Source organism: Pinus tabuliformis, chromosome 5_2 (genome assembly GCF_031772625.1).
Source record: "Pinus tabuliformis cultivar Carrire ecotype Pingquan chromosome 5_2, CPIR1, whole genome shotgun sequence".
NCBI lineage: Eukaryota > Viridiplantae > Streptophyta > Pinopsida > Pinales > Pinaceae > Pinus > Pinus tabuliformis.
In genome coordinates, this window is record NC_142306.1 from 557,852,410 (window position 1) to 557,866,184 (window position 13,775).

At 35.6% G+C, this 13,775-nt stretch overlaps 1 protein-coding gene across 1 annotated transcript; it reads right to left on the reverse strand.

The window, feature by feature from the left end:
• Window positions 1-598: 598 nt before the first annotated feature.
• Window positions 599-8,542, reverse strand: LOC149160186 (uncharacterized). Its single transcript, XM_089434532.1, has 10 exons — window positions 8,157-8,542; window positions 6,859-7,179; window positions 5,551-5,790; window positions 3,948-3,975; window positions 3,634-3,741; window positions 2,106-2,225; window positions 1,844-1,942; window positions 1,630-1,689; window positions 1,046-1,140; window positions 599-952 (listed from the first exon to the last, which is right to left on the reverse strand). The coding sequence occupies exons 1-10, from the start codon at window positions 8,540-8,542 to the stop codon at window positions 859-861; spliced, it is 1,551 nt and encodes a 516-aa protein (XP_089290658.1). The 3' UTR covers window positions 599-858.
• Between the last annotated feature and the right edge of the window lie 5,233 nt (window positions 8,543-13,775).

A 13,775-nucleotide genomic window follows, 5' to 3' on the forward strand; every position in this document is an offset into this window, starting at 1 on the left:
GAAAATTTCTATGAAAAGTAAGTTTATAATAGTTTTGGTAGGATGTGTTTGAATGAGGCATTGGCCATAGTGCAATCATGGTATCTTCTTACAATCATGGTATCCTTAATTCCCCTAGTCTATATGTGTATTGTAAAATTTGTCAGATCTTAAGTGTTTTTTATAAAATAAATTCTCAGAATCAAAAATAAAATTCATTTTTCAATAAATTAGAAAACAAATTTTAGAACTAATACTATCAATCTTGTCAACATCTATGATATATATGTATATATATACACACTAATACTATCAATCTTGTCAACATATATGATATCATTTATGAGAATTGACATAGAGAGAATTCCATTCTCTCCCAAAAAAAAGCCCAAATAACAATTTAAAAAATCATTTATAAGACTTATAAAAAAAATACATATTATTTAATGTAATTTTCCAAAACATTATTTACACTATAAATCCCTATCTAGCACTGCAGTTTACTTTTCATTTCTATAATAAAAAAATAAATTTATAGAACTTTCAAATATGATTCTATTCACTAACATCATTTTATATACTCACGAACAAACATATTACCCTTCTCAACTTTCCAAAATTGAAGGTATTACTCTTCGCCAACACTTGTTTCGAAATATCAAAATGATTTTACATCTATTTCGAAACTTGGACATTTACCACTAATCTAATTTGCACATTTGCCAATAATCTAATAAAATAAAATCTAATCACAATCAAAATTTCTGTAACAGGTCGGCCATATTATTCCACATTAACTCAGGAACAATGGCTACTGGAACAAGCTGTTCAACAACATTCCTTTTTGGCTTAGTCCATTATTTCTTTTGACAATTGTTATCACACTGTAACTTGCTGGTGTGCAGGACATTTTGTATGGCGGTGATTGCTGTGGAATTTCGGTGCCCTGGGAGTCGTAGGGGTCTTCGAAGACCTGCAAAATTTTGATTTTAATACAGTACAACGGTATGTTTATTTATACATGTATAAGGAAAAAGAAAACAGAGAAACAGGAAATAGACCATACTTCTTCGGTATGAATGGACGATCAAAATAGGGCATGAGTTGAGCATATGGAACCATCTCCTTTCTTAATCTCTGAATTTCCTCCTCTTCAGCTACCTGATCATGATAATTGAGTTACCATAAATTTATGTAAGAACATTTATATAATGGTTTTTTATTTTGGGCTGACAGAGTTGATGATGATATTTAAGTAGTTTGTGATAAAATGCATAAATCTATCTGTATCTGCAAACAGATTATATAATGGTTTTCTATTTTGAGGAGGCAAAACTCAAGGTTGAAATTTAATGGCTATCCTCTGTAGATTCAAGAATATTTTGGAAATCTGACCATCCAAAATTTATATATGTTTAACAATTCCAAAATCTGCAATCAAGTTACATTTAGGTAAATTTCAAGAATATTTCAGAAATTTGACTTGACTTCTGTCTATTCGATATCAGAGCTAACTCAACTATTTGACTTGGCTCCTGTCTATTCGATATCAGAAATATTCCGAAAGTTTACCTCATCTACATTGCCACATGGTGTTGAGATATATCTAACTAATGAGGAGAAAAACTTTCAAAATGCAGAGGATTATACCTTCCAAAGTCGTTGTTCTTCTAACCTTTGTCGCTCAAGATACTTGAGTTTTTCTTCCATCTGTTTGAGGTATTGCTAAAATTGTCAGATACGGAAATAATTGTTATATATTGTTAGAAAATAGAAACTGAAACAAGTGTTATATTAATGATGAATAACTTTTCATATTGTACAGAAATGAATAAGATCACTTAGGACTCGGATTTAGGCATACCAGGTGATCAAATTTGGCCCTTTGGACTGCTCTAGACTCGGTGTGAAGCTTTACATTCAATGGCTTAGTGTTATCTTTCACTGGGGGCTTTGGCAAAACCTGTAAATTTGGTAAAATCCACTTTATAATACTATGAAAATGTAATGAAAGAGACTTTGAATGGCATGTTGAACTTCAAGTTCAAATATTATGTTGGGCATGAAAACCAGAATCACCATTGACAGCGTAAAAGTATTTCTTTAGATTCGGAAGTGGAACTTACTTGTGGCTCACCAATTGTCGAGGGCAAGCCTTGAGCAATCGGTATTCGGCGCTTTCCCTCCTCGTTCATCCTCTGTTGCAGATTTTTCATAGATTGTTGGACTTTCATTTCGCCTCTTTGCTGGGAAACAGTTTATATCGTCAAGCCATCCAATAAACATTAGTTTGCGGTAACTCTTTTAACTAATCTCTGCTACTGCAGTAGCCGTATAGCTACAGCTCCTGTACTGACTATATTCTAGATATATCAATAGAGATGTTTGGATGACTACTAACACTAATTGGGGTTTATTAATAGAGATGTTTGGTTGGCTCCTAATACTTAGGATTCTAAAATTGTGGGGTTGCTAATACACAAGTTGATGGAGGTAACCTTTTAAGTATGAATTGGATGATGACTACTTCTTGTATAATGGCCCAGACTGATTTCAGAAAGACCTTAAGCTACATGACCCATACTGATGTTTAAACACAAGATCACCACTTCGTTGGGTAACACGGTGTCATCATATCAGATGTTCTTACTGTCAAGAAGCATCATTAACAAGGCCCTGCACTAATCTACACTTTTCGCTTGAAATAAAACAAATAACGCTGGCACACCTAACACTGCATTACAGTTTGACACAATGAATATGTCACACATTGAAGGTTGTTACCATAGACTAACATAGTATGATTCTCGTAGATTGTCTTAAGTGGCATGGTTTTGTAGAAAATTTATTTTAAATTTTGGAGAAATGAACTTAAGATAACAGACTGCAATCATACATTATTGTCCATGGCAAATCTGTTCATTGCTAATCATTGGATGTTATCATATTTGATTGGGAAGAACGACCATACTAAGAAGTAAATGTTGTCATCGATTCACATGACCAGTATCACAAGATCTAACAATAGTACAATATAATCTACAAATGCGTGAAAAAATGATAACAATGACAAGCACTAAAACCAGACCACTCATTTATTTGTTAGAATTCAAGATTCATTGTATGAAATGGGTGTGATTTTTTGACAATAACATAGATATATCAAGTGGGTGTGGTTTTTTGACAAGAACATAGATAAGGGTTTCATTTGATCTTAGGGGTTTGTGAAGGTTTTCCATGGGTATTAATTCTCATTCTAGTAAACTGCAGCGAAGCTAATCACATATGGTCTGTTAATATAATACTTGACTTGCCATGTAGCATCCATATCATTTATAGGCAGCTCTAAGCGTTTGAGTATTGTAAGTTAACTCGAAAAAATTGGGTTGGACAGAACACAGGAATGAAATGGAAGCCAAAGAAGCTTTGAAGTGCATGGAGTTCACAGTGTGTTATAAAATGAATTATATATGTACAATTGAGCAAACCATAAATGTATTAGGTTGATGAGATGAAAGAGTATGTAGATCAGGAGAGTTATGTTTATGACTTTATACCTCTATCAGTAGCTTAAAAGGCCTTTTAGGGGTGACCCTCACTGTATTATGTCGATGAGAAGAAAGAGTACATAAATCAGAAGAGACATGTTTATACCTCTGTCAGTAGCCTGAAAGGCCTTTTAGGGGTGGCCCTGACTTGTTTCTTGCATTGTTCTGCCCGGTTCTTCCATGTTGGTGATACTCTTTCAATGGAACCAAAACTCTGAGAAGAACGCAAAACCAAACAATTTTCTCAGTCCATATTGATAGAAAGTTCATTAAACCAGTGTAAATGAAATAAGAAAACTCAGTTCCTTCTAGACACAATTTATTAAGCAGAAGCATCCAGAGACTCGACTCTATAATATATATATACAGAAATATGTCCATAAAAAATAGTAGGGAGATCATAGATGAATTCACTCATACTTTTTTGCTTCTTCTTCGGCTTCCAGAACTGCAAAGGAAAAAGAAAAATAATGATTCAGCACGCTTCATTAAAAGAGCTAAAGTGATCAATCAGATTTTCCAAAAGAAAGACATAAAAAGAGCTGATTGCCTCAAGGAAAACACAAAATATGTCCTCAGCACTGATTCTTAAAATACCAGGACTATTTGGGTTTCTCTCCAAACACTAATGATCACGATTAACTATTCTTCAATTAGGATTTCAGACAGGATTCTCACAGAAACAAATAGAATGGCCTTTCTCATCAACAAGTTAAAGATCAGTACTTAGGATACTCTCAGACAGAGCAGGCTGCATAAAGAACTTTGAAAAGAGAGGAAGCACACCAACAATGTGGTTACTAAACTTTAAGAAAGTGGACAAGAACATGCTTTGGAACTGAAGGTCAGCAGGGTCAAGATTAACAAAAGGGAATCAGTAAAAAACAAACCCATTTCATTAACAACGTTGTCCCAGAGGTTGCCAAATGAGAACAATTAGCAGACAGAAGAAGGGTAACAATAATCTCATCACTTTCAAAAAACAACCAGAAAGAATCCTTTAGCTGTTATTACCATAAAGGCCCACAAGCAACAAACAGGATTCCAGTAGTCTCCGATTATAAAAGTTGGAAAATGAAGATGAATGACAAGTGTTCTTATCTATCAGAGTGAGGAAGACTTCAGATCTTATGTAGGATATGTTTATCTATCAGAGTGAGGAAGACTTCAGATCTTATGTAGGATATGTTCAACCCATAGGCTGGTCAGAGAAAATGATGGGTTTCAAGAGGGACATGATAATTAACATCAAAGAACCAAGAGAAGAAAAAAGAAGCAAAAACAGTCGTCTCGAACAGAGCCAATTCAATTTTGTTGAAGTAGGGTTTATCCTGCATAAATCGGGCAATTCTTATTCAGTATTATTGCCAACTAACTATTTTCTAATTTCATCAGGTGCTAGACTTTTTGTGGATGAGGTTGGGTGAAAGCATTGGGTGATTTTGATGGAAGAAATACCCCTCAGCCATGGCTTTATTGTTCAAGTTATTCTGGATGTAAAACTAATACACTGAGGAGTTTGCAGTGAAAAACCAGACCTCTACATAAACAAACCTTTCCGAAACAGTTGTCAATTTTCTCAAAAATATATTTCTAAAATTGTGTAGTAGTATACATATGCATCCTGTGAAAAGCGGGGATAGTTTTGTAAACTGCTTTCAGTCAATTGGGCATTTTATTAACTAATCACCATTATTTGGTGAACACTGAAGCATCTCCCACATTTCAAAGTTTTTATGCAAAAAATAAAAACATGCAATGGAAAATTCCATGAATTAGTACTACACGATGTATACTAATTAACAATCTACAAAAAAATAAAACATCTATACTTATACAAAATATATCATTCCTTTTGCCGCCATAGATTTTACCTGTGGCAGTCCCTCCAGCCATCTTTTCTATTGCAAAAATTCGAATTCTCTTGCTTTCAAAACCAAATAAGCCCCCAATACCACCACAGACATTAAAATACCGAGAAAGAATTCAGAATTTGCACAAGGAGAACCCATGACTCTCTTACCATCTTTCGCTTGCAGCTGTGGAATGAAGGCTCTGGGTGTCACTGACATCACTAGAACCACAATTCTCATACTTTTTCATATTGCAGTGATGATCAAAACTATCACAATTCTTGCCAGATAAAATGTCCTGCTCTCTCTTATCTAATGGCTGGTCCATTCCCGCAATAGCCAATCTCCCAACATAGCCATTAGGTCTCGGATTCTCAACACAACCATTAGGTCTCTTACATGCTTTGGAACTGAAAGTCAGCAGGGTCAAGATTAACAAAAGGTAATCAGTGAAAAACAAACCCATTTCTTTAACAACGTTGTCACAGAGGTTGTCAAATGAGAAAAATTAGCAAACAGAAGGATAGCAATATTCTCATATCAATTTCAAAAAACAACCAGAAAGAATCCTTTACCTGTAATTACCATAAAGGCCCACAAGCATCAAACAGGATTCCAGTAAGTCTCCAATTATCAAAGTTGGAAAATGAAGATGAATGAAAAGGGCTCTTATCTATCAGATTGAGGAAGACTTCAGATCTTATGTAGGATATGTTCAACCTATAGGCTAGTGAATTAAATGATGGGATTCATGAAGAACACGGCAATTAACATCAAAGAACTGAGAAGATAGAATAAGCGAAAACAGTCTTCTCAAACAGAGCCAATTCAATTTTGTTGAAATAGGGTTTATACCTCATCAATCAGGCAATTCTTATTCAGTATTTATTGCCAACTAACTATTTTATAATTTCATCAGGTCCTAGACTCTTGGTGGATGAGGTTGGGTGAGAGCATTGGGTGATTTTGATGGAAGAAATACCCCTTAGCCATGGCTTTATTGTTCAGGTTATTCTGGATGTAAAACTAATATACTGAGGAGTTTGCAGTGAAAAACCAACAAACCTTTCCGAAGCAGTTGCCAATTTCCTCAAAATATATTTCTAAAATCGTGTAGTTCTGTATACATATGCATCCTGTGAAATGCGGGGATAGTTCTGTAAACTGCTTTCAGTCAATTGGGCATTTTATTAGCTAATCACCATTATTTGGTGAAGCATCTCCCACATTTCGAAGTTTTAATGCAAAAATTAAAAACATCTAATGGAAAATTCAATGAATTAGTACTACAAGATGTATACTAATTAACAATCCACAAAAAAAAAAAACATCTATACTTATACAAAATAAAACATCATTCCTTTTGCCACCATAGATTTTCTCTTGCTTTCAAAACCAAGCCCCCAATACTACCACAGACATTAAAATACCAAGAAAGCTCTCAGAAATTGCAGAAGGATGACCCATGACTCTCTTACCTGCTTTCGCTTGCAGCTGTGGAATGAAGGCACTGGGTGTCACTGACATCACTGGAACCACAATCCTCATATTTGTTCATATTGCAGTGGTGATCAAAACTATCACAATTCTTGCCAGATAAAATGCTCTGCTCTCTCTTATCTAATGGCTGGTCCGTTCCAGCAAGAGCCAATCTCTCAACGCAACCATTAGGCCTCGGATTCTCAACACAACCATTGAGTCTCTTACATGCTTTGGAACTGAAGGTCAGCAGGGTCAAGATTAACAAAAGGGAATCAGTGAAAAACAAACCCATTTCTTTAACAACGTTGTCACTGACGCTGTCAAATGAGAAAAATTAGCAGACAGGACAAGGATAGCAATAATCTCATATCACTTTCAAAAAACAACCAGAAAGAATCCTTTACCTGTAATTACCATAAAGGCCCACAAGCATCAAACAGCATTCTAGTAAGTCTCCAATTATCAAAGTTGGAAAAGGAAGATGAATCAAAAGGGCTCTTATCTATCAGATTGAGGAAGACTTCAGATCTTATGTAGGATATCTTCAACCTATAGGATGGTCAGTTAAATGATGGGATTCAAGAGGAACACGGTAATTAACATCAAAGAACCGAGAAGAGAAAATAAGCGAAAACAGTCTTCTCAAACAGAGCCAATTCAATTTTGTTGAAATAGGGTTTATCCCTCATCGGTCAGGCAATTCTCATTCAGCGTTTATTGCCAACTAACTATTTTCTAAGTTCATCAGGTCCTAGACTCTTTGTGGATGAGGTTGGGTGAAAGCATTGGGTGATTGAGATGGAAGAAATACCCCAGCCATGGCTTTATTGTTGAAGGTATTCTGAATGTAAAGCTAATATACTGAGGAGTTTCCAGTGAAATAACAGACCTCTACATAAACAAGCCATTCCGACACAGTTGTCAATGTCTTCAAAATATATTTCCAAAATTTTCTAGTAGTATACATAGGCATCCTGCGAGAAGCAGGATAGTTCTATGAACTATCCCACATTTCAATGCTTTTATGTCAAAAAATAAAGAATATCTAATGGAAATTCAATGTATTACAAGAAGTCTACTATTAACAATCAAAATAGAGCATCTATACTTATACAAAATATATCATTCGTTTTGCCGCCATAATTTTTCCTGCTCTCTGTGGCAGTCCCTTCAGTCACCATTTCTATTGCAAAAATTCGAATTATCTTTGCTTTCAAAACCAAATAAGCCAAAGACATTAAAATACCAAGAAAGCTTTCAGAAATTGAACAAGGAGAACCCATGACTCTCTTACCTGCTTTCGCTTGCAGCTGTGGAATGAAGGCTCTGGGCGTCACTCACATCACTGGAACCACAATCCTCATACTTGGTCATATTGCAGAGGCGATCAGAACTATCACAACTATTGCCAGATAAAATGCCATGCTCTCTCTTAGCCAATGGCTGGTCTATTCCAGCAATAGCCAATCTCTCAACACAACCATTAGGCTTCGGATTCTCTTGTGCTAATACATCATCTTTACTGTTATATTTCTTATTAAATGCCTTGGGGGTACCTTTGATTTCAATCTTCTGAGTTTCTGAGAGCAGCTTCATGTTCTCAAAAAGTTTCACCAAATGCTGAACTCTACTTTCTCGTAGAGGTCCCTCAAGGTTGGGATCACTGTTCTCCGAATGCATGCTTTCAGAACAGGCTTTTTGGTGCGCTGCAAACAATATGTTCATAGCTGCAATTCAACAATCGGCTTCTGTTATTTCGAAACCTGAAAAATCTAGAGCTTGAACTCAATTCAACAATTGAGTTCGCTTTTTCTCTGCACTTGAATTCAACAATTGCGTTTCACTCTCTGCACTTCGCTATCAACTCTATAGCTTGAATTCAACAATTGGGTTCGTCTGCAATACGAATTCAAAGAATTGAGTTCTCTTATATGCATAGCATGAAATTAATTGAACAACTGAGTTGTGCTATATTTATAGAAGGAAGCTAATCAGCAATTGGGTTCGGTTTCCTGACTCGTTGCTTTCAAGAAATATGGAAGAGACGAGGAAATCAATTGGGTTGCGGTTTCTTACCAGAAATTTTGACCAGGGGACATTTTCATTCGAATTTGCACCAAATTGAACGACTACCGATGTCGATCCTGCCAAAGTTCCGCTAGATTTGGAGGAAGAGGTTGACCAATTTGATGAGAATCGGTCCGTTGGCCTTCATTTGGCGCGGGTTATTAGGATCGAATCGCGATGATGAAGGCGCGGAAGTCTTCAACGGCTATTTGGATTTCACGGCAATCGGACATAAAAGCGACTAGTGAGTCCACTCTTCCCCTGCCTTTTACTGTGAATGTTTAGTTATACGAAAATATTAGTTGATGGATTAAGAAAATAATTAGTTGGGTTTGGGAGAATATTAGTTGGTGGATTAGTTTTCCTATGTTTAGAAAGTCTGGACATAATTAAATTGAAATTATTAAAATTATTATTATTATTTAATTTTAAGGTTATCGTCAATGGAGACACTAGATACTAAATTGGTGTTTGAGATTTTTTGTTTTTGAGACAAAAGACCCACTTTCTTGAAGTTTTACAAAAGTATACATATTTTACCCTGGTTTTTGAACCAATATTTTACCCTGGTTTTTGAACCAATGACTTTTTAAGAAAAAACAGAGGCTCTTAACCATTAGGCCTGTTCAAACGGTAAAAAAACATTTTAAATATGAAATTATTGAATATAAATAATATAATATTATATAGATAAAATAAAACGACAATAAATTAATAATTAATAATTATTATTATTTATCTTTAATATATTCATTAAGGTTGAAATTCAATCTTTTAAACAAAATTTTTAGGTAGAAAACACATAAGAGAAATTTAAGCCGACTGAGGCCGACCAGAAATTCGCCAACGTTCAGAAATTTTAGGTCGACTCACGCCAACGTGTTTTAGGCCGACGCTTTTCGAACCAAAAAATATAATTAAATCTCTTTTTATATTATTTTTTACTTTAAATTAACTAAAGTGAAATTTTATTTTATTTTATTTTATGGAAAAAATTTAATGAATGGCCCCTGGATTAATTTTCTTACTTGGTTCAACTCGATGGATTAATTTGTAAATTTAAGTAAGGTGGGTTCTTAAAGTTCGTTCGTATGGATGTTACGGAAGATGTGGATGTTGTTCAACCGACAATGCGATTTCGAAAGTATATATATATATATAAATTACAGATTTAAAAATTAATATTTTATTGTAATGATTAAATTTTATTTTGGTAATTTGAATTTGTAATTATAATTTATGAAAGATTTTATTAATTTGAAAATAATTATGTGTGTTTTTTTATTATTTTTATTTTTATATAGAAATAATGAAATAGTTTAGTATGTTTCAAAATTGATTTTGTTTGGTTAAGAGGTTGTTTTCTATATATGTAAAGAAAAAGGTTAATGACCCAAGATTTAGAGGCATTTGGCAGAGGTTCCATTCAGAGTATCAATGGGTAATTCTAAGTGGTACTAAGTGGCATAATTTTTTTTAGTAACAATGATGAGTCAACCTACATTCACGAATAGCAACCAGTGACAATTGTCTCTATTGCTGGTTTGACAATTGAGTTGTGATAGGTTTTCCCATTGTTTAAAATAAAAGATATAATGAAATAGTAATCATTGATTTTGGATAAAAATTGAGCGTTTTTTTGTGAGTCAATTTTTTCTCATTAATTCAAAATGATAATACATCGTGAGAAGAGCAGTGTCCGTGAACACAAGGCCTCACTCTGACCGGATTTGTGGGCCACTAAGTACATACAAAAAATAACCGACAATATTTCAAGAAAATTGGAGGATTTCCTATCAAGAGCCCAACATGTACAAAATTGAGCAAAAAACAAAATGTATACCACTTTCTTCATTACAAATTGTTTTGATTAGGGGCATGAGCAGAATTACCAACATTCCTGCCATCCGCCGAGCCATGAAAGGCATCATGGATATGAGATTCCATGTGGGTCATTCACCCTTCGAAACCATCCATCTGGTCATGCAGTCGTTGCTAATTGTGACGTAATGAGGCTTGACAATCCAAGATGTGCCTTGGTTGTATAGAATGTCATAGAAGAAACTAATGGTTTCATTATGATATGTTTGTCGGTCCTGGGCGAGTTGGTCCACCTAAGCTTGAACTACCAGAATTTGGGCCTCAATGGAGTGAAACGGGGGTGGCAAATCAATATGACTCGACGAACCTCCTTGGGGCAGGTATATCTCTCCTTCTTTCGTCAGTCAATCCCGAGGCATCTCTCTCCCCTACCCCTTTGGCCATCCCCATGGCGAGGACGTCCGCATTGTCTCAACATGGAGCTTTCTCTATTAACTTGGGCTTTGTCGAGGGGGAGGGAGCACTTCGACTGGTTGTTGCCCAAGATATGCACCCGAGTCCATTAGGAATTGCACAAGTGACTAACAGTGTAATTCTTCTCCTGAATTCCAATTACCTGAACCCAGACAAGCCAGGTGCGTTGCACCAGCCAATAAATGACATTGAGAAACAGGGGCCACCTATCTCCAACCTTCCAAACAGGTCTATTGGTAGTGAAAAACAAGATAGTATCATTTTCCACAAGCAACAGTACCAGAGTAGAAAGCAGTATCATTTTCCATAAGCAACAGTACCAGAGCATAAAGATAATAAACTTCACTTACACCTTTAGTCCCTACATGACATATCAACTCGACTAACTGATGAGGAAGCCTCGCCCTTACACAAAAATGGTTCCATGCCAATTCACCAGGCTTAGACTAAGTGTAAAGATTTCCTTAGAGGTAATTAGGCTATGCAACTCAATCGTTCTGGCAACAAAAGAACTTACCACCCATCTAAGGCCTGTCAAAATGGTGTGTTCTACTTGCAGTTGGGGTTCCTTCGTGCGATGACTTGTAGAGAGAAACTAGCCATGATTCCACACAATGCACCCAACAATAAACAAAATTAGCCCATTGACCCCAATCCTTCATTGCGATAAGGGCTCCCCCCATACACCTAAGGAACAACTCAGATCTTCGACAGGTCCATGTGTAGAGGAGTCGATATCACCCATTATATCACTCTGTTTCATTTCACAACTAAAACCACAGACCCACCTAACAAGTGCCATCTTAGTTATACCATAGATTGCCTCGAGAATGTTCATTGGGCCATTTCCCAATGCCCTTCCACTACCACATTTATCATTACCTTTGTTGCGTGGGGGGTTATTGAACTTGTCTAGTTTTGTACTCTCCTCAGTTCTCAACGCCATCAGGGTGAAAAATTTTGAATTTTATTGAGAGGAAGTGAAAAAATTTTAGGAAAGGTTTTGCACTTTAAGGATGTTTTGAGGGATTTGATCCCTCTAGATGCATTAGAGATCCAGAGTCTATATCCTTCTTAAGATGGATGAATTGCTCAAGGTGAAAACTTTTTTAGATTGAAAAATTTTGAGGTAATGTTTGCACTTTGAGGGATTTGATCATTCTCAGTCCATGATAGGTCCATAGTTAAGGTGGAGATTGGCTAAAACATATCAATGGTGTGTTGCTTTGTGTGAAGGAGACATGTGATTTCTTTAATGCTTAATGTTTTGTTCCACTGACTTAAAAAAAAACTTTTGACACTGTGCCTAGGACAAACAAGTAAATGTTAGATATTGTTAGGTCCCTATAATACTAGTGATTCCCCTATTACTATTGTCATTGTAGCCCTTATTGTTATTGTCGTGCCCCTATTGTCCCCATATTGTTACTATTGTGCCCCATAGAAGCCCACTATTGTTATTTTTGTGCCCTTATTATTGTTATGTCGGCTTTGATTATATTGTGACCCCTTAAACTCCTAGATATAAAAAGGGGGTTTTGTCATTTGTATCATCCAAGAATTGTTCATTTGTGTAATGTAAAGGAGGTTGCCTCCTCGAAGAGGCTGATTTCTAAGTCGTTGATCTATCTTTTCTATGTTTTTGAGATTTGGTTTCATAACATTTGGTATTAGAGCTTTGGATTTTAGGGTTTCGTTGCTCCAAAACAAGTCAACATGACATTTTCGCTATAATTTTTTTTCTGCGACGTTTCAGAAGCTAAAAAAAAACCCATTTGAGCTGAAATCTTGATGATCCTTGGGTCTGAATTTCAGATCTTGTATCGCTATATTTTTTGGAGATACAATCTAAGGAAGTTGGGGTTTTTGAAGTTGAAAAAAGAGGAAGGACTAGTTTTCTGTGCATCGTTTTCAGGTCCGAAGGTTGAAACCGTGACACGTGGCACTTCATACAAGTTCGCTCTACTGAAAAAGTTTATAATCAGGTCATCTTGGGAGATTGGGCATAATTCTTTCTTGGAGAATCCAATTTTGATCAGCTTGGTGGCATTGGAAATAGGACTCAGAGGGCTACAAAATTTATTAATTTTAGACCTTGGAGATCTGAAATTTCAGAGATACATTAGATACAATATTGAGCTCCTATAAAGTGAAAAAAGGTTGTAGTTTTTTTAAATTTTTCATAAGTTTGGTTTGAAAAATTAGTTTGAGGGAATTCAAAGGGCATAGTGAAGCATAATTATCATTAATTGATGCCTCGAAGAAAGAAAATGGAAACACCTAGTAAACAACCTAAAAGCTTTAGCATGACTCATGAAGAAGAGGAAGAAATGCAACATGATATATCAAAATTACGAGACCAAGTGCAACAAAATTCATTCTCACAAAAAGTAACGGAAGCTTAGATGGATGGTTTAAAGAAAGACGTAGAAGCTAAGATGAATGACGTGGAAGCTAAGATGGAGGACGGGGAAGCTATGTTAGATGGTTTAAAGAAAGGCGTGGAAGCTAAGATAGATGGTTTAGAAGAAAAACTTAAAGGCAACATGGA

Bases quoted from the DNA above. Each gene is read 5' to 3' on its own strand.
- LOC149160186 (XM_089434532.1), bottom strand. From the start codon at position 8,542: ATGCATTCGGAGAACAGTGATCCCAACCTTGAGGGACCTCTACGAGAA. The intron at 1,943-2,105 runs GTAAGTTCCACT...CCAAATTTACAG, and splicing joins CGACAATTGGTGAGCCACAA to GTTTTGCCAAAGCCCCCAGT. The intron at 953-1,045 runs GTATGGTCTATT...AAAATTTTGCAG, and splicing joins CGTCCATTCATACCGAAGAA to GTCTTCGAAGACCCCTACGA.